This window comes from Triplophysa dalaica, chromosome 11, assembly GCF_015846415.1.
Source record: "Triplophysa dalaica isolate WHDGS20190420 chromosome 11, ASM1584641v1, whole genome shotgun sequence".
NCBI classification, from domain to species: domain Eukaryota; kingdom Metazoa; phylum Chordata; class Actinopteri; order Cypriniformes; family Nemacheilidae; genus Triplophysa; species Triplophysa dalaica.
The window spans coordinates 16,250,574-16,271,183 of NC_079552.1; the positions used below are offsets into that span (position 1 = coordinate 16,250,574).

At 37.9% G+C, this 20,610-nt stretch overlaps 3 protein-coding genes across 3 annotated transcripts; all 3 read right to left on the reverse strand.

The window, feature by feature from the left end:
* Positions 1 to 47: 47 nt before the first annotated feature.
* On the reverse strand, positions 48 to 6,713 carry mavs (mitochondrial antiviral signaling protein). The gene is made up of 5 exons (XM_056761395.1): positions 6,626 to 6,713; positions 3,133 to 3,262; positions 2,813 to 2,993; positions 2,070 to 2,716; positions 48 to 1,943 (listed from the first exon to the last, which is right to left on the reverse strand). The coding sequence occupies exons 2-5, from the start codon at positions 3,253 to 3,255 to the stop codon at positions 1,155 to 1,157; spliced, it is 1,740 nt and encodes a 579-aa protein (XP_056617373.1). The 5' UTR covers positions 3,256 to 3,262; positions 6,626 to 6,713; the 3' UTR covers positions 48 to 1,154.
* Positions 6,714 to 8,041: 1,328 nt separating this feature from the next.
* Positions 8,042 to 12,122, reverse strand: LOC130431776 (uncharacterized). Its single transcript, XM_056760958.1, has 5 exons — positions 12,068 to 12,122; positions 10,984 to 11,113; positions 10,670 to 10,850; positions 9,954 to 10,582; positions 8,042 to 9,825 (listed from the first exon to the last, which is right to left on the reverse strand). Exons 2-5 carry the CDS (start codon positions 11,104 to 11,106, stop codon positions 9,082 to 9,084), a joined length of 1,677 nt encoding a protein of 558 aa, XP_056616936.1. The 5' UTR covers positions 11,107 to 11,113; positions 12,068 to 12,122; the 3' UTR covers positions 8,042 to 9,081.
* Positions 12,123 to 13,608: 1,486 nt separating this feature from the next.
* LOC130431992 (G-protein coupled receptor 151) lies at positions 13,609 to 14,784 on the reverse strand. The gene has a single exon (XM_056761205.1). It carries the CDS (start codon positions 14,782 to 14,784, stop codon positions 13,609 to 13,611), a length of 1,176 nt encoding a protein of 391 aa, XP_056617183.1.
* Between the last annotated feature and the right edge of the window lie 5,826 nt (positions 14,785 to 20,610).

Genomic DNA, 20,610 nt, shown 5'->3' on the forward strand with positions numbered 1-20,610 from the left:
AGAAATCTTTTGTTCACAATTTTTTATTTTGTGAATGAACACCAAACTCGTTGAAGGCCACTTTATTTTAAAATCATTAACCCTAAACAAGAGAGACACAATTACACATACAAGAAACAGTTAAGTCACATATACGGTTTCAGAGACTACGGTGCATTGAAACACAATATATATATATAAGAAAATCCCAGAAAATGTTTAAAATACCAGTAGTAACATTACCACATGCAGTTTATTTGAAACAGTATTCAGCCATACTGAATTTCACAACACACCAAAAGTTGTAAAAGTGCTATAATATTACCCAACACAGATATTAAATGTTCAATTGGAAGAGAGTACACATAATTTTAATTAATTAAAACTTTCTTCTCTGTATTCATTATGAATATAATATAACTTTAACATTACAATTATCAAATCTAAAGTGCAATTTTGGTACACAGCAACATGGATTCAATACTTTCTTCGTTGCTGCATTTGTGATAACTGGAAAAGAAATAGAATTTTGTTCTCCAGAAACATGACACTTGGTTAATTTCAATCCATCTTTACAGCCTTGTGTAGATGCATGGTTTTATCCAGTTGGACAGTCTTAAAAGGAATTTGGAGATAGAGTGGTTGTGGGACTGATGGAAAAAGAGTTCACTTAAATATTCAAAAAGGACTAAAATGTGTTTCAGAGCAAGCTGTGAGTCTTTTGTAAAGACGTGGTGATAATAGCAGCTGTGTAGATCTGTGTCATTCTTGAGAATTAGTTTTACATAAAAGTGGTAGACTCTTGTATACTCATGTGATCTTTTAGAAATGTACAGCTGATTATCGTATATAACATAATGAGATTGGATCAGGTAAGAGGTTGAATTTAAGGATGTGAATGGTTGGGCCGTACAGCTGTAAATGTATGCACAAATACAATCCTTACACAAAGCTGCTGTATATGGCTTTAGAAGACTTGGTTTTCAGCGCAAAAGTAATGGATTATTTCTACTGTACATTTCTGGAGCTTAGAACAGTTACTATTCACTTTACTGAAGAAAAGCAACATGGACATTATAGGATTATTAAGTCTTTAGATGTTTCACAGAAAAAGAAAAATGTGTTTTGTTAAACATGAGCGTGACAGCACGTTTAATATCTTTAAGACTTCAGAATCAGTGCTTGATTTTCCAGACCACAAAAAGGCCAATGCCTACAGCAGCTGCTGCAGCAGTAAGCTGGAGTTTATTTATGTGGCTTGTTGTCTGGCCCTCTTCTCTCGGGTCTACTTTAGGATTACTTGCTAGTTTAGTGGCATTTGATAGTTGCTCCTGGTAGTTAAAAGTGGTCGACCTCTCTTTGTGTGATGGTCTGATGATATCACGACCAGATGGCTTAGGAAGATAAACCACACTTTCACTGTTTTCATAACTCTGGACTGGCTGGTTTTCAGAGATTCCTGTGCTATGTTGCATATTTCCGGAACCCCCACATGGATTGAATGTGTTGCTCAGCATTCTTGGGGGCTGACTATTTAAATTTTCATCAGATGGTTCCTCCGACCAACGTAATTCATGTTGCCGTGTTCCCATTAGACTTTCCAATGAAGATTCATAGTGGTCCTCTTCAGGCTGGTTCAGGCTGGAAGCCTCTGAGCTTTCACTGATGAACGAGAGAGGATTGATGGGGTGCTCAAAATTAACAGACTGTACTGGCTCTGCTGAAAGCACTGATCTGCTGATCTCCAAATCAGTTGTAGTTGTAGAGCATGGCTCTTCTTGCATGACAACTCCTTCATTTGGAACTTGAAGAATGCCAGGCTTACTGAAATATTCCTGGCTGACAGAAGGGAAGCAGTGAGCATGTACCTCAGCAGGGGCAGAAGGTGTTGCCTGAGGTATTCTTATGGCAGTTGTTTTACGGGCTTTGATTGGCATTCCAGCTGTGTTGGTCCTCTGAACAGTCTGCAGATAAAATACAAGATTAAGCTGCATAAAATGAATAATGGTTGAAAATGTGAATTGCTTTTTGGCTTTGGAAATCTTGATATGTCATGCTGTGTAATGTTTCTATTTTTGACAGAGCATTACCTCATTTACAGTTGGGTCAGAGCATTCTTCTGGTTCCATATTAATAGGAGAATTTGTATCCTGGACAGGGAGCCTCCGGGATGTTTCTTCAACGGCAAATGGTACCAGGTCCTTCTCAGAGTTCTGGGAACTTTGTGAGGGGGAGTAAGTGTTTGTAGTTTGGCTTAGAGAGGCACTTGAGGAGGAAGCTTGAACACTTAAGTTGGAAAGAACGTTGCCATCAGTTAAGGAAGTGGTTTGGCCATCTGGGGTGTCTGAAATGGGTGTTTTGTATTCAATTGCCCCAACCTGGGGTGGGACTTCATTTTGCTGAACAGTTGAAGTCACATTGGAGGCTGAGACAACAGTTGGGAAAGATGTTTGGGAGGAAAGTACAACAGGTGGTGGAATTTGAGAAGCTGGTTCAGGAGAGGTGGCCAGAGCGGGGACTTGCTCTACATGCTGAAGATCAGAAGCTGGTGGTGAAACTTGAGCTGCGATTTGGGAAGTAGCAGTCGTTGGTGCTGGTGCCTTTACCAAAGGTTGAGTAAGATGGGGAGGAGTGGTCACTGGGACAGTATGAATGGTTACCGTTGTTGTAGCAGCAGCTGTGGAATCAGAAGCAGGAGCTTGTGCAGGAGCTTGTGCAGGTGCAGGTGCTGCATTATCTTTAGACAGAACACAAACACAGAAAATGGGCATTTGTTAAATAACGTCCCTACTGCTTTTAACAAAAGTAAGTCTATGACTTAAAAAGCTCTTACTCGTCCATCCCCTGATCCTGTCATAAGCATCACTGAGCTCATCAGCCAGTTTTCTGTGTTCACAGAGCCGCAGTGCAGCGATGAACTCTTCAGGCCAGTTCTCTCGTCTGCGCATATTGTCCAAAAGCATCTGCACAGCAGCATAGTTCCCAGTAGAGTCTTTTTTGGCTTCAACCTCCTCCTGTAAAGTTTAACAATATATAAAATTGTATACGATCTATGATCAATATCTGATTATTATAATAGTTGGGCTTGGATGACCACATATCTGACATGAGTTGTATGTTATAGTTGTGTTATGGGATAAATGTGATGCTTACCCTATCAGTGAGAGTGAGGCACGGCAAATGGAGCATGATCTCTTTCACTTTGACTATTGTTGCATAATGTCCCAAATTCCGCCTGATCGCCTCATTATAAAGCCGGTCACTTGCGTATGTCATTTTAGCACTTGTAAGGGGAAAAAGTGATAGAAGTGTTAAATTAGTGAGTCAATACTATAAATCACATTATATAAAAACCACCCAGGTCAACTGGACGTTAATAAATACTTTAATCAAAAATCAGCACGGAGAAAAAAATGTGAGAAACAAAAATCTATTAAGTGATGCCTATGAAAGCGAGAAAGGTAAAGTGGAGGTTCTAAGTAGTTTACACACAGCTTGGTAGGGTGCATTGTAAATGTGATTGCATTATTGCACTGAATAAATTTATCCTACTTCAGGAGGAGGATGAAAGCTTTTATTTGAAAGTGAAAGTGAAAATTGTTAAGTTTCCCTCAAGTTTCCATTTGGCCTCAATAAGAAATCGTTTCATAAGACAGAAAAAAAGAATTTGATTGCAGTCTTAAAAACAAAACCTAAAGCCAAAAATCACGTTCTGCACAGTCAAGCCAGAGAGGCAAAATTCTTGTTTGTGTGAGATGTAAAGAAGGCAGTGCATCATTTATTAAACAGTTATCATTTAAGGATGCAATATGCCACACTATTCATGATATTTTGAATACTGCACTGTTTTATATTTCTTTAGTTATGCTGTAGGATTAAATTTACAAAACCTATAAATAATACTGCAATGTTATTGAATCAACATGTCTGCTAAGCTTCTAAGAATATATGGGGATTTCAGATGTAAAACCCTTTAAAAGCCTACTCCCGCAAAAATACTTTTTTTTTCTGTAAAACACTATGGGGGGTTTCAAGATATTTTATTTTCTAAAAACATACATTACAAAAAAATCATAACTGTCTGTGTGCATTTTGAGAAAACAATCACATGGGTATATTTTAAAATATGACAGTGCAAGTTGTTTTTAAACAGAACACATCTAGCATATAAATTAGTCTGGGACTATAGGCTTAAACCCTGTTTGGGAAACCAACCTATGGTATATTGAAAAAGTATCAAAGTAACAGGCATACAAAATTTATGTTTAATAATGAATGTCTTTGAAATTTGATAATTTATTAAGGCATGTAATCTAGCATTCATGTAGTATTGGTGTTTTATCATTTCCTTATAATACCATTAGAGTTCACTTAGAAATCCCCATGTGGGAAATCCCCATCTAACACATCACAGCTGTGATGAAATGAAATAACACTGACAGGACAAATACTTTAGTACTTCCCTGTATCTTAGGAAGTTTAGAACTGATGTTACCCCACTGGTGAAAAAATTAATGATCTACTAATTTCAAAGCAGAATACTGCTGATCTGCAATGGTTCGTCACAGTGTACTCCCTCAAAAAGTTATGCATGTAATGAATATACTTTTCCCAGAGGGAAAATCATGTACAACACTGTGGAATGCCAAGGAAGAAGGTTCAAAGAGGCTAGGTCAGATGTTTTTTTATAGCTTTTTGTTCAGAGAGAACAATAATTTCTAAACGGAGTATAATTCATGTAAAATATTTAGCACTAAAAGTGTTTATTTGCTTGTTATCATATGGGAACCACTTTTAGTTCAATATAGTGGTTCTACAGTGGTTCTTCTGAGGTTCTTTGGGGTGAGAAAGATGATATACAGCACCGTTTTCCGTATAAAGAACCCTGTATGGTTCTTCAGGGGTTTCTATATGCATCACCTCAGTCATCCCAAAGAACCGCTGAAGCACCAAAATATGGTTCTATATACTTTAGGGCTATATAGCACTATATTTTAGTGTGTATGATTATGGGACACAGACGTTCACATAGTCTGGTTACACATTGCACTCCTTTCACATTTCGGAATTAAACAGCTGAAGTTATTGACATATTTTAAGAAAATATGTCTTTTCAGCATTGAAATATTTGATCATCGATATCTGCAGAAATTATTTTAGTCACTTAAGCGTAAGGTTAAATATTGCTTCACAATAAACATAAATCCAGTCAAATGTATCCAAGTTTTGGACTGCTAGTGCATGTTCATGACCTGTGAAGCCAGCCCAACCCAACCAGAACATGACCCAAGCCCAGCCTTAGCAAGGACAGATTACCAATGCGAGTATTTTTTATTTGTCTCCTGTTTGCACTCAAACAGCTCAGACATTATAATCTGTTATCAATGATAGTGTTGCGCATCTCCCGGGCTGGGAAGGTTTCTTTTAAAATGCATTTCACTACGGATTAAAAAATACATGCTTTAAAAAGTCTTCTGTAACATATTTCGTCAGATTACACAAATTTTGTAACTTAATCTAAATAAATACTTTGGAATACTAATAAGGTATATAAAACTAAGGGATAAGCAAACAGATGAATTGGCTTTCATATGCATATTATATTAAACAAAATAAGTTTTACAGTTTCTCATCATTGGACATTATAGTCAAAGTCAGAGAATCAACAGTTGCTGTCTACATAAATTGTTTAAATTAAATAAATGACATTTCCAAGTAATCACTTTGGTAATCTAAAATACTTCTCTAATGCAAGCAACAGTAATTTGATTACTACCCATTTGAAAGTAACTAATGAAATACAGTAAGTGAAATTTTGTATTTTAAACATGTAACTAAATTACAGGTATTTCGTTACTGCCAAGCCCAGCTCATCTCACCTGAATTATTAAAGAAATGCATTACTCGCCTGTCATAACACACATGTCTCTCAAAGGTCAACCACAATACAGTTCTATTGGGACAGAGCCATAAATGATTTCATATTATATGTAAGGGCCCACTCACTCTCCTGAGCCACACTCACCTTGCCAGGTAGGCAGGTAATGTCATTCCTCCATAAACATTTGTGCACCCAGTCAGGTCCAAACTTATTCACAGTTTCTAATAAATTATTATACTGAGGTCACAATGACAGACTTGTTACTTGGCTTTTGTTCAAGGAACTGGCAAACCTGCTCCTCAGTGAAATGTCCTCTAAACGACCCGGCTATTTTGCAGTAAACATTTAACGTTATTTTCGGAGATGATAAAATATACTGTACAAAAGAATCATCTGCCTTGATTTACAGCAAAATCACCGTTTCAGTATTGATACACATGTGTTAAATCGTCAAAGATAGTGAAAGATATGTCCTACAGCCCGTGCAACTACTGTATGAGAGGGCTATAAAGACAATGCCTACATTAAAAGTCGCAGGATGTCGAACAAGAATAAACCGTGAACAAAAGCATGTTTTAAATCATTGTATTTTTGCGGTATTAATAACACGAGACAGTTTGTATCAGAGGAACTTGTTCGCCATAAAGTCGTCACCCATAAAAGGAGCGCCTGCTACGCAACTGAGGTTTACATACGATAAGTTACGCATACAATTATAAAACAAATAAACATTGTAAAATATAAAAAAATAGTAATTAATGTTACCCTTTAGAGGAAGGTAAGTATTTGCTGTTCCTCGCAGATCATAGGCTACTACTAGTTTCGGTTTGCACGTCTTCCGTTCTGTATTTAAAGCCCTGCCGTGTCATCAACCACTCTGGATTTTCATTGGATAAAACTTTTAACTGTGTACCATCTTTAGGAGACAGTGTAACGTCACTGAAATTGCAGTGTAAGACGCCACCTTGTTGTAAAAATGAATTTTAAATGTGGTTTTGTAACACGAAACTCTTATACGTTTAATAAGGACGCCATCGAAAAATCTGATAAAAAAATAAGGCACGTCTTTGAAGGACAAATGACATTGACAGTAGTTCACCAAAAGGCCAGGAGAGGGCCATGTTTGTAGAGTGTGTTTGCAAAATATTTTACATTTGTGTCAGTTCTTCCCAAAGACCTGTAGATGGCATTGTTTGTACAGTGTAGATCTGTACTCAAGACTAGAAAGCCTATGGTGACTACATCCATCCATCCATCCATCCATCCATCCATCCATTTTCTTCCACTTATCCGGGGCCGGGTCGCGGGGGCAGCAGACTAAGCAGGGATGCCCAGACTTCCCTCTCCCTAGACACTTCCTCCAGCTCTTCCGGGGGGACTCCGAGGCGTTCCCAGGCCAGCCGGGAGACATAGTCCCTCCAGCGTGTCCTAGGTCTTCCCCGGGGTCTACTCCCGTTGGGATATGCCCAGAACACCTTCCCGGGAAGACGTCCAGGGGGCATCCATAAAAGATGCCCAAGCCACCTCAGCTGACCCCTCTCGATGTGGAGGAGCAGCTGCTCTACACTACGCTCCTCCCGAGTGACTGAGCTTCTCACCCTATCTCTAAGGGATCGCCCATCCACCCTGCGGAGAAAGCTCATTTCCGCCACCTGTATCCGGGATCTTGTCCTTTCGGTCATGACCCACAGCTCATGACCATAGGTGAGAGTAGGAACGTAGATTGACCGGTAAATCAAGAGCTACGGCTTGCGGCTCAGCTCCTTCTTCACCACGACAGACTGGTAGAGCGACCGCATTACTGCAGAAGCTGCACCGATCCGTCTGTCAATCTCCCGTTCCATCCTTCCCTCACTCGTGAACAAGACCCCCAGATACAAGACTCCTCCACTTGAGGCAAGGACTCTCCACCCACCTGAAGTGGGCAAGCCACCCTTTTCCGACTATGAACCATGGCCTCAGATTTGGAAGTGCTGATTCTCATACCAGCCGCTTCACACTCGGCTGCAAACCTTCCCAGTGCATGCTGAAGGTGACTACATGTTATATTAATCTTTATATTTCATTAAAACCACGTTATCTACGTGATAGAGTAAGCCTCCTGTTCTGACCTATATAATGTTTCAAATATTTTTTGTATTATATCAATATCTAAAATAAACAGAGATTCTAGAGGCTGTGAACCTGAGAATTGATTTATTTTTCTATAGGAACGATAACATTATTTCACTTATTGTGACCTGATCTGAGTTCACATTAGTACACCTGTCACATGTACACATGTCTGTTATACAACATATGAACAAAGGTCATAATTCAGAAATATCCAGTCAGTATCCAGCATTGCACTGAGACCTGTAAAATGTGTTTAACTTGTAGTTAACATAATCCTTAAACACCCATAAACTATAGTAGCCTAATTTTTACTTGTCAAGATCACATGTTTTACTCTGTAGGGCATGTTACAGTACATTCGGTTCCCCCCCAAACACTGGTGACAAATTGTATTTTATAGCAAATTTCACCTAAGGGTAATCATCCATTAGAAATGATTAGTGCTTATGATAGCATCCTGGGTGCTGCTAATAATACTTACTTATTCCCACTTACCTTTTTATTAGTCTTTTCTTTCTGTCCCTACCTCTCATACGATTTACAGAAAAACGTTTACATCATTTAAAATTTTTAACTAAACAAAAGAATAAGCATACACTATATCATCATTGTTAAATATTCTTTTATAAAAATTTATTTTTAATTATTAATTTAAAATTAAAATATTTCTGAACATATACTGTACAGTACATACAAACTTGTCTCACCTTAAGGAAACTGCTTAAAATAAGTCAGATATAGAGTCAGAGTGTAAAGTTCAACGTTGCTTTGATTCAGTCGTTCCTATGGTAACGGATCACTATCCTCCGTGATTGTAGTTTTTCACCTTTCGCTCCAAAAATGCTCAAGATCCGGGAGAGTTTAACACGATGTGTCCGAATGCCACTCATTTGAGGTAAGAGTGGACACATGCTCACTCATCGAACACCTTCATAACCATTGGGCACAACTCATTTCCATTACCCTTTACTTCCAGACTGTTTTGCGCCCCAACAAGAAAACAGAGAACACAAACTACTAAGACTTTCCCTGAGAGGCACAGAAAATAAAACTGTTTAGTCGAACATGAGCGTGACAGTAGTTTTAATAACTTTAAAATTTTAGAATTAGTGATTGATTTTCCAGACCACAAAAAGGCCAATGCCTACAGCAGCTGCTGCAGCAGTAAGGTGGAGTTTATTTATGTGTCTTGTTGTCTGACCCTCTTCTCTTGAGCCTACATTAGGACTACTTGCTTGCTTAGCGCCATTTGATTCTTGCTCCTGGTAGTTAATGGATGTTGACCTCTCCTGGTCTGATGGTCTGATGGCATCTCGGCCAGGCAGTTTACGAAAACAAACCCCACTTTCAGTGTTTTCATAAATTTGGACAGGCTGGTCTTTAGAGATTCCTTTGCTATGTTGCAGATTTTCAGAACCCGCACATGAATTCAATGTGTTACCGAGCATTTTTGGTGTCGGACCATTTAAATTTTCAGCAGATCCTTCCTCAGCAAAGTGAATTATACTGGTCAGTGTTCCTGCTTCACTTTTACATGAAGATTCATAGTGGTCCTCTTGAGCCATGTTTTGAGATGAGGAAGCATCTGAGCTTTCATTGATGGAAGAGAGAGGCTCGCTGGAGTGCTCAAGACTACTGGAGTGTCCAAGTTCTGCTGAAGGCTCTGGTGTCCTGCTGATCTCCAAATCATCTGTAGTTGTCGAGCACGGCTCTTCTTCATCTGGACGAAGAACGTCAGGTTTACTGAAATCATCCTGGCTGACATAAGGGAGGCAGTGAATAACTACCTCAGCAGAGGCAGAAGATGTTGGCTGAGGTATTCTTATGGCAGTGTTGGTTCTCTGACCAGTCTGCAGAGAAATTATAAGATTAAACTGCAAATAAAAATACTAATAGTTGATAATGTAAAAAGCTTGTTGGCATAGAAAATATTGCTATGTCATGCTGTGTAATGATTCTATTTTTGACCGAACATTACCTCATTTACAGTCGGATCAGAGCACTTTTCTGGTTCCATATTTAGGGGAAAATTGTTGTCCTGGACTGGAAGCTTCTCAAAGGACACTTCAACAGCTATTTGTACCTTGTCCTTCTCTGAGTTCTGGGAACTCTGTGAGATGGAATGGGAGTTTGTAGTGTCGCTTAGAGAGGCGCTTGAGGAGGAAGCTGGAGCACTTGAGCTGGAGAGAACTTTACCATCAGTAAAGGAGGTGGTGGTTTGGCCATCTGGGTTGTCTGAAAGGGTTGTTTCGTTCTCAGTTGCCCCACCCTGGTTTAAAACTTTACTTGAAGCCACTTCGGAGGTTGGGACAACAGGGAGAGATTTTTGGGAGGAAACTACAACAGGAGGTAGAATTTGAGGTTGAGAAGTAGGTTCAGGAGAGGTGGCTGGAGCTGGGACTTGCTCTACATGCTGATCAGAAGCTGGTTGTGGAACTTGAGCTGCAATGTTGGAAGAAGCAGTTGTCTGTGCTGGAGCATTAACTGAAGGTGGAGTCAGAATGGGAGGAGTGGTCACCGGGACAGTATGTGTAGTAACCATTGTTTTAGCAGCAGCAGCTGTGGAATCAGAAGCAGGAGCTTGTGCAGGTGCAGTAGCTGCTTTATCTTTAGACAGAACACAAACACAGAAAATGGGCATTTGTTAAATAACGTCCCTACTGCGAAGGGAAGTGTATGACAGAAAGATCTTACTCGTCCTTCCCCTGATCCTGTCATAAGCATCACTGAGCTGATGAGCCAGTGTTGTGTGTTCAAAGTGGATCAGTGCATTGATTAACTCTTCAGGCCAGTTCCCTCGCCTGCGTAGGTTGCTCAAAAGTATCTGCACAGCAGCAGAGTTGCCCACAGAGATATTTTTGGCTTCAATCTCCTCCTGTAGAGTTTAAGAATATGTAAAGATTTACATGATATATGATCAAAATCTGGTCAGTATGGGCTTGGATGATCACATATCTTACATGAGTTGTAATGTTATAGTTGTGTTGTGGGTTAAATGGGATGCTTACCCTATCAGTGATCGTAAGGCACGGCAAGAAACCCATAATCTCACTGGCTTTGACTTTCTCTGTATAAAGACCCAAATTCCGCCTGATAACCTCATCATAAAGCCTGTCACTTGCGTATGTCATTGTAGCACTAAAAAGGGGAAAAAACATTAGAAATGTGGTAACTAAGGTAAATCACAGTAAAGCACACTTAATAGAAACCACCCAGGCCTATTTTAAACTTGACATTAATACATGCTTTAATCAAAAATGCCCTGAAATTCGAGAAACGAATATTTGATCATTTAAATCTATTAAGTGATGCCCATGAAAGCTAGAAAGGTAAAATGAAGGCTGTAGCCTGTTTACTGTCACCCGTTCCGTATACAGAACACCTACGTATGTGTCAATATTGTGCATGTAATTTTTTATCGAATCATGACAAACTATATATCATTGGAAAGGTCTAAGACTCTAGAATACAGATTTTTTTTAATATAATTTATGTGGGAAGAGTAATTGATTCTTTTTTATCAAGAGTGTGCTTAGATATTTTGTTATCCTTTTGCGACCCATATTTGTATTTATTTTTTACCAAAAACCTAACAACATACATTAAATTATGTAATTTGTGTTTTTTTTTTTTTTTTAAATAATCAGCTACTTTTCTTTTTTCGAAGGAGACCAACCTTAAGACTGTATTCTAGAGAATTTATGAGTCACCGCCATTTTAGTTCCGACATGCGCTTTCATATGTCGGGTCAAAAAGGGCAAAACTGGCTGTATTAAATTACACACAGCCAAGGTGCAGTCTGAAAATGTGATTGCATCATTGCACTGCACAAAGAAATCACGATCTCTTTGGATAGTGAACAATACAAATACCGTGTACATTAAATATGTTTCGACAGTATTTTTGCTTTTATTAATCCGTGTTAAATTTGTATCAGGCGAGCTTGTTCGCCATAAAGACGTCACCCATAAAAGTAGCATTTGTTATACAACAGACATTTACATATACGATGCATATAATTATCTCACAAATGAACATCATAAAGTGTACAAAAAAGGGACATGAATGAATAAATTGATGAATGAAGGTTACCCTTGAGAGGTTGTTCCTCCTCGCAGATCGTACTACTCTTTAGTTTCTGTTTGCACGTCTTCCGTTTTGTATTTAAAGCGATCGCAATCTCACTGAATTTTCATTGGATAGAACTTTTAACGGTGTATCTTCTTTAGAATACATTGTAGCGCAACTGAAATCGCAAAGTTGTAAAAAAAATTGTAAAAATGATTGTTAAATGTGATTTTTAATCAAAAATACTTATTTCTGGTATTGATTGCGTAGAATCATAAATAGAAGCATAGTGCACTACAAAAAGATTCGATATTTTACATAAAACTGTTAAACTATAGGATTAAGTTTCTAGCTGTGCTTGTGTTTCCGTGGGGTGTTTAAACCAACCCTTTTTTTTACTTTTAATGCTGATGATTATTTATTTATTTTATTCAATCAGTATAATTCAAAAGAAAAATACATTGTGGCGGCTAATAGAAACGGGATGTAGTTCTCAAAAAGGCCAGAAGATGGCCATGTTTGCAGTGTGTTTTCAAAATATTAAAAAAGTGTCAGTACCTCCCAAAAACCAGTAGATGGCCTTGTTGGTACAGGGTAGATCTGTACTCGAGACCAGAAAACCAATGGTGACTACATGCATTAGGCATATTAATCTTTACATTTAGAGATAGCCTCATATTCTGTCCTATATAATGTTTTAAATATTATTTATATTACATTAGTAACCGGAGGGATTTTTTATTACATTATTCCACTTTGGGACATGATCTGAGTTTACATTAAGGCTGCTCATTATTGATATATATTGAAGTACCCAAATGAGTGGTCTGTTATACAATATATGAACAAGGGTCATTATTCAGAAATATTTGACTGTTCAGTTTAGTGGTTGATGTGTTATAAGTTCAATTTATATTTCACGTTATACTTAAACACTTTTTAGCCTAATTTTAACGTTTCAAGGGCACATTTGGGCATGTAGGTCATGTTACAGTACATTTGGGTCACCCCTAACACTGGTGATAAAGTGTATTTTGTAGAAACCAATAAGGATTATCAATGAAATAATGATGATCTGTTATAAAGCATCTTTTGCTAATTTCACCAAAGGGTAATCATCCATTGGGCACTATTAGTGTTTAAAATAGCATCCATGTGTGGTGCTGATTATACTTAGATCTTTTGTCACTTGGCTTATTGTTAGTCTTTTCTCTCTGTCCATACCTTCCTTATATGATGCACATTTACAGAAATATGTAATTTACAATTGAATAGTGCTTGTGTTTGTGGCTTTATTTTAATTCAACTAAACAAAAGAATAAACAGTTTATCATCACTGTAAAATATTTTTTTATTTTTACACACTTATAATATTTTAAAACATTTACATTAAGAATACACAAAGAGGTAGCAAACAGAAAACTATCCATGGCAAAAGGAAAATGTACATGTATTTAGTCAACTTGTGGCTACAGGCCTACTGTTTAATTCCCTTTGTATCCGATGTAAAACCGTCAAGTCTCAACATCAGGAAAGTTTAAAATAGGTCAGACTGAGGTCAGAGTTTAAAGTTCAACGTTTCTTTGATTCAGTCGTTCCCAGGGTAACGGATCACTATCTTCCATGACTGTAGTGTTTCGCCTTTCGCTCCAAAAATGCTCAAGGTCCGGGAAAGTTTGACACGACGTGTCCGAATGCCTCTCAGTTGCGGTCAGAGTGGACGCACCTGCGCGCTCATCCAACACCTTCAGAACTGTTGCGCGCATCTCATTTGCGTTACCCTTCATTTCCAGCCTGTTTTTTGCACCCCGACAGGTTAAATGAGAACACAAACTACTAAGACTTTCTCTGAGAGGCGCGTGCATGGTGAGAAGGATGGCGGGACAGAACGCGCTGGACAGGTAAACGCACACCTGACCAAAGATAAGCAAACCAGCTGGAGGTTTGCAGCGTTCTCCTGAACTGTGACGCACCCACATCCAAGAGGCCCACTCGGGCAACATCATGAGCGCGTTCACGGCGATGATGCTTAAATACAGCAAAGAACTCTCATACTGTCGCGCAAGGAGAGTCTCCTCGTGCGGACTAGGTTTGATGTGGAAGATGGTCCTGATGTGGCACGCAGTGGCGAGAATGATGGGAAGAACATGGATGGCCATCGGTAATATCTTGCTGTACAGTCGCATGACATCTTGGGAGTCAGAGGTTAATTCAGAGACGCACAGACTGATATTCCCATCTTCTTTTAACCTAGAGAATACGATATCAGGAATTGAAAATACAAGCGCAACCGTCCATATGATCACTAAGGTTACCAAAACGTTCTTTTGGCGGAAATTTGATTGGTCATTTGGATTGGAGGAAAAGTTATGGCGCGCTTGGCTCGCTGCTAACAGTGTAAAAGCTTTGACGGCCAGGCAGCTATGCTGGATCCACTCTGTAGTTTTGCAAGCCATTAGCCCCAGTGTCCAAGTGCGCTTGTGGTATGTGACCGCGCGCATGGGAGCGCACAGGCAGAGTATCAACAAGTCAGTTGCGCTCAAATTGGCGAGCATGACATATGCCTCCGATGCTCTCTGGCTGGTGAAAACGTAGATAAGAACGAAAAGCACCAAAACATTCCCCACGATTCCAAGCCCACTGATCATAGTGAGAATGGCTGGTACGATTACCAAAGTATCTTCACCTTTTAACTGTTGAATGCCACCATCGAAACTCACAAATGAGCTGTTCACTGCCATGTCCAATTTCACGAGTGCCAAGACTTAATCCAAAAGAGAAACCGTTTCAAAGAATACTATGACTTGTATGACACTGGGTTGCCCAAGCACTTTGCTGTACAGAGCTCGCATTTCGGTACGCTTGACTGAAGATGCGTTTTTTTAGATGCCATATACGACGTCATTTTAGCTGAAGGGAACTGCAAACCCAGATTTGTCTTTGTAATTTTTTGAAAAGTAATAATGGAGTTTTATCCAGCCCCAGCCCTCATGTGAAGGGCCTCCAATGAAAGGATTTGAAATAAAAGACAGCTTAAAAAAACTTAATATCCAAGAATCAACCTGGGATCAGTCCCTTTTTTGTTTTGAATTGTAATTTGAAGTGTCTGCTAATAAACAATGTAACGTTATTTAATATAGTTTTATGTGTGACTTATACAACCAAAATACATGCTATTTGTTTAGCCGATTTAGGTTTAAGGAACATAAAATTGCATCACAATTTTTTTTAAGTCACCAACATGACAGGAAGGGCCCACTAAATGTGTCTTTAGACTCCTGGATGTGTTAGGAGTTGTTTCATGCAGCCATAAAGCATCCATCAGTCTGTCCTACTTTTTACAGTACTGCCTGTTTATTCATTCCCTGCCTTAGGCTTTGTTATTGTGAAAGAGAGAGCACTATAAAGTGTGTGCTTGATGTGCAAATGACATCCATGGAGGTTATTTTTATTCCTGTTTGAGACTTTTCAAAATGAATAAAGTAATATTTTTTCTTCGGGGTCTATAGGGATTTGCTTTCAGATGGAACATGGCCCACACACTCTTGTTATCTGCGTCTCGCTGTTTTTAGACCAGTGCTTTTAGACCTTCAGCACATGTGTTTTAAAGGACCTGGAACATTACAAATATTTGATATTAAAAATTAGGACAGCTTAAAGTATTCATAAACTCTACATATACTCTTTAGTGATTATTTAGCAGTGAAGCAATTTTGGAAAGCACCAGCATTTGCTTTCTGACAAAGATAAAGACGGTATAGGCCTACCTTTTGGACAATAATTAAAAAACATGCATGGTCATCAAAAACTGATCCCAAAACACCCCTGTTTAAACATTACTTTATTTAGAATCTATTGCACATTACATAAACACTACATTACATATGAAGTAATTAACATTACACTGTCTGAGTCGCCTGGCTGACCATCCAGTAGTTTTTGGGATTGGCTGAACTCTCCACAACCCAGCATGAATAAACTAAATGTCTCATAATCAATCAATAATGGAGAAGTATTATTACTGGAATTTTTAGACTTTTGATCAAAATAATACCAAACCAATAAAATTCCAAAACCCATTTGTGCATACTATTAATATGGATAACTTGAAAACTTCTTTGTAATTACTGAAACAAATAACAATGTGAAATTGCACAAACAAATATCAATATATCAAAAGCACAAGCACAAGGTTAAATAAAAAATCACTTGTAATTGTTCTGTCTTCACAGTTCTTAATGTACGAAAGATTATTTAAAGGCCTATCAGCAATTATCCAGAAGAGGGCAGAAAAGTCCATAAAGCCATACGAACTCAAACTTTTTTAACTGCTTTTAAAACAAACCTTCTAATATATAATTAATCAATTAATATAACACAATTATAGTCAAATTAAAGAGGGACCTTAATTACTTAATATTGTTGATTGTGAAATTATTTTGGAGAGTTCATGGAGAGATCATTGACTTACCGTCCTTTGAGAGAGATTCAGTTTTTATGCTAATGGAATGGCTCTAAATCAAGTTTTCATACACAGGCCTAAGTGCATAAATAACAATATATAAAATACGTTTTGTCCTGGACACATTCCTTACACTTCAAGTAAAAACTTTACACACCCCCAATTGTAGAAATAAAAGCGACACGCCATACATTCTTCGTTATCTTGATCCATAGGCATATTTTGATTTTGAATGCATGCAGTGCCAGGGTTAATCTGCACGGTCATCTGAGGCGATATATAATAAATACAGCGCCAGCCGCAGGATGGAATTTCTCCCACGAATCAAGGCCGAAAAAAGTCCACCCCATCACATAGCAAATCGTTGACCCGGACTTTATTTAGACCCCTAAAGAACCATAAATTAAAAAAAGTGAAAGTTCAATTGGGCCGAGAATGAGAATAAATAGAAGCCATTGTAGATAACGCATGGACTATTTGCTCATCTATTTAACATTCATTGAATTGAATAATCCGACTTTATTATCGTAAGTAGTCTGCATATGTTCTATGAATATGCTAATTCATATTTGCTGGAAGCAGTCCACGGCTTAATCATTTTTTCATCAATATATGCACATCTCATGTAGGCTAGATTCACAACATTGCATATGTCACAGCTCTATTCGCAGAAAGCAATAAGAAAACAGATTTGTAAGGTGGGGAGGATCCATTGTCTTCAACCATCTTCTGATTGCCTCTGTTCAAGCCATTCCTGTCTGCTCGCCCGAGGCCAGCCAAGTTACATTTCAATCAGCAGATTCATTGAAAAGCCATTACCCAAAACTAGATGCTGAAGGCATGACGTCATTAGCGCATTAATTGGCTGTCACTTTGCATACGAATGCTCGTGCCCTCGGCCAAATAGCCCTTTTATCTTTTTCATTTACGGAGAAATAATAGACAATTTATCATTAATCTAAAGCTAGAAATATTAACAAGTTAAATGTCATTTCCTGCGCTCTACCGTGTTAATACTTTCCTGTTGCTTACTACCCTTAAGCACTCTGTCGGCGTTTCCTGCTTCGAATATCCTCTGATTGCTACTTTTTTACACCTTCTCTGCTATATAAAAACACAACCTTTTAATGAACCACTGGCACTTATGTGGTAACCAAGCTTTACTCTTTCAGCTACTTCATGTTTATATAGTTTCTTTCTCTGTTTATGTAAAGTATCAACATCTAAAATGTCTATAGTCTATGTGAAGAGGTATATTGCAGAACTAAATGTCTAAACAAGGTTCTACTGCATAGAGACAACATAACTGTCCTGACATCTGTCACATTAACAGACATTATAGTTTTCATCAAGGTAGCATCTCATTACGTTACTGTTACAAAAAATGTTATACCGTAATAACTTATATGTTTCCAACCAAACAAAATTTCCATCTTAGATATTTTAACAATGTTGATAACTGAACAACGGTGTTACCCATTGACTTGCATTGGCTTTGTGTCCATACAACAGAAATGAATGGGTTTGCTGTTGTGTGATTACCAACATTTTTCAAAATATCTTCTTTTGTGTTCTGCATGCGGAAGAAAGAAAGTCATACAGAAAGAGTTTAAGTAAATGAAGAAAGAAATTTTCATTTTTGGGTGAACTATCCCCTTAAAAACTTGAGTTCAAAAGCTGCTTAAATTTCACTTTAAATCGAATTGCCAAGTGATGATAATACACTTTAAAATACAGTTGCACTTTGTATAACGTAAACATTGAATTTGAAACAGGCCTAGGTTAAAACATTTTGATGAGTTTAAGTTATAAAAACTGATGAGCACATCATTTTTTACTGTATACTGTTAATGCAGCCCATTATTGTATAATGAATGTCATTCTATATAATCATAAAACACATCTTAATAACAGTAACAGGCATTTCTCTGTGACCATCAAGATTACACCCATTTAAAAATCGAAGGGTATGGGTTGATAGGTTAATGACGTTTGCCTTTCAAACAAGCAAGCAGATCTATTATACTGACCTGTTTGAGCTCGAATCAATCAGTAGTCAAGGGCAAAGACCAAAACAATTGGCAGATGCACATGTTCACTTAGATTAAGACAGCAGGATATAAAACAGTGGTCACGGGCAACAACGTTCATAAACGCACTAAAATCCGTTTGATTAATGCACAGAGGTCTTTGCCTTTGGCTTTGACACAATGCGCAGACTGCAAGACACAATGGCCTCCAACTAAACAGATAAACAAATGACACGGCTAAACCTGCAGATGCTGTTCGATTAACTTCTGCATTTATGGTGCATGTAAGCGTCTAATCCAGGGTCACACTGAAATGAAACCTATCTGCGGGATTATATGAAAACAATTATGTGGGAAATGTATACTTATGGACACTTTATTGGCCAATGGATCTTACATCTAAACACAAATATATTTGATTAAAATGTTGTTCCAAGTTAAATCACATTTTTGTATAGCGTGTTTAGATGCAATATGTATACAGTTTTGTGCAATACACTACTTCTTAAACACATAGCCCAATAGAAATTCCTACTTTGGGGGGGATTTTTAACAGTTTCATAATCTGTATTTGGGGTCCATCACTCTTGACCTTGCAGTGATCATGGCAAAAGACCTTGAGACAGAGAAGATGAGAATGGTTGGTGTGTGTGCTTTGTGTTTACAATGATCTCTCTTCATACACAGTCAACGCACACATAAATGCACACAGATGGCCTGGAGGATCAATTTTTGATGCTTGTGGGTACGTGCCACCCATGATCATGACCAAGGACCCTGTGACCTTAAGCCTTTGACCCCTAACCTGTTTAATTGTGTCTGCTCGTTGTGGTATCCAATCACAATAGACTTCAAGATCAAACCCAAGTGTCTGTTTGCCTTATCTAAGCTGTTAGATAAACACTGATGATCACTGACAGATTGGACCATTATGATTCAAACACGCATTCAAACTCTACACCACAGCAAAGCAAACTGAGTCTGTAATCTTTCATTCTCTGTCAAAAGATCATTCCGTGATTGAAATTAATTGGGAATCAGCATAATGCGCAGATACTTACTCAAATGGAAAGTGTGGATAACATGGAATTTATATTTATCCTCCCAGTCCGCATTCTCTTATTGGTGCTGTTGGTTTTTCTGGATTCCACGGAAAAATACAATTTTATGTACTTCCTTTCTCATTTTTTGTCACACACTTTATATTTCACTCTTTTCAAAATTTCACATCAATTTAGTGGGTCACAGAGGTCCTGAGGTACAAAACATGTATTCTTTAGGGAACATGTTGGGTCAAATAAAGTAAGTGAATCAAGTGACTGTCTCATGTAATACTGTATCATTTTTTCAACCATTCAAACAGGGAACGTTGCACCCTGGTGGGAGTTGTAACATAGTCAATAAAACAATCTATAAATCTTAACAGTTTAAGTAAAATGTAACACCTGTATAAAATTTTTTTTGTGGTCACGTTAATATAGCTAGTTAGGAATTATTTTCTGTTCTTTTTTTATTTTATATTGGCTTTAAACACATCAACACAAAAAATATATATACCTACATAGGCCTGACGTACATGAGTACTCCCTTTTACAGAGATCCTGGAAAATACACAGATGTGTCTCTCAATTTGTCCTTGGATCATTTGGTTATGGCCTATTCACACTGCAAGTGATGAAAAACATAAAAAAAACATTATAAAACGTTACTGGTGTACATCTTGAGACAAACAAAAAAGCATTTTAAGATATCCGGGCAAGTTGATTTCATTTAAAACAGCTCAAACATTTAATTTAGTCTGAGACTAACATGAAGCCTTGTCTGCTTAGTGTCCAAAAGTGCTGTCCTTATCTTCTTGATTTAATTGTATAGTTTTGAGTAATGTTAAAAAATGTTTCCTATATTTAGCACTTATATTAACATAAACATTTCTAAACTATATGCAAAACTCGCCCACCCCCTGTCACCCCTATGTATGGTTTAATCACTGAACCAGATCTTACCAGATGAGGGCAATATACATCCTCTCTGTATAAGTTGAAACATGTTTGGGTATTTTTGATTTATTGTACTGA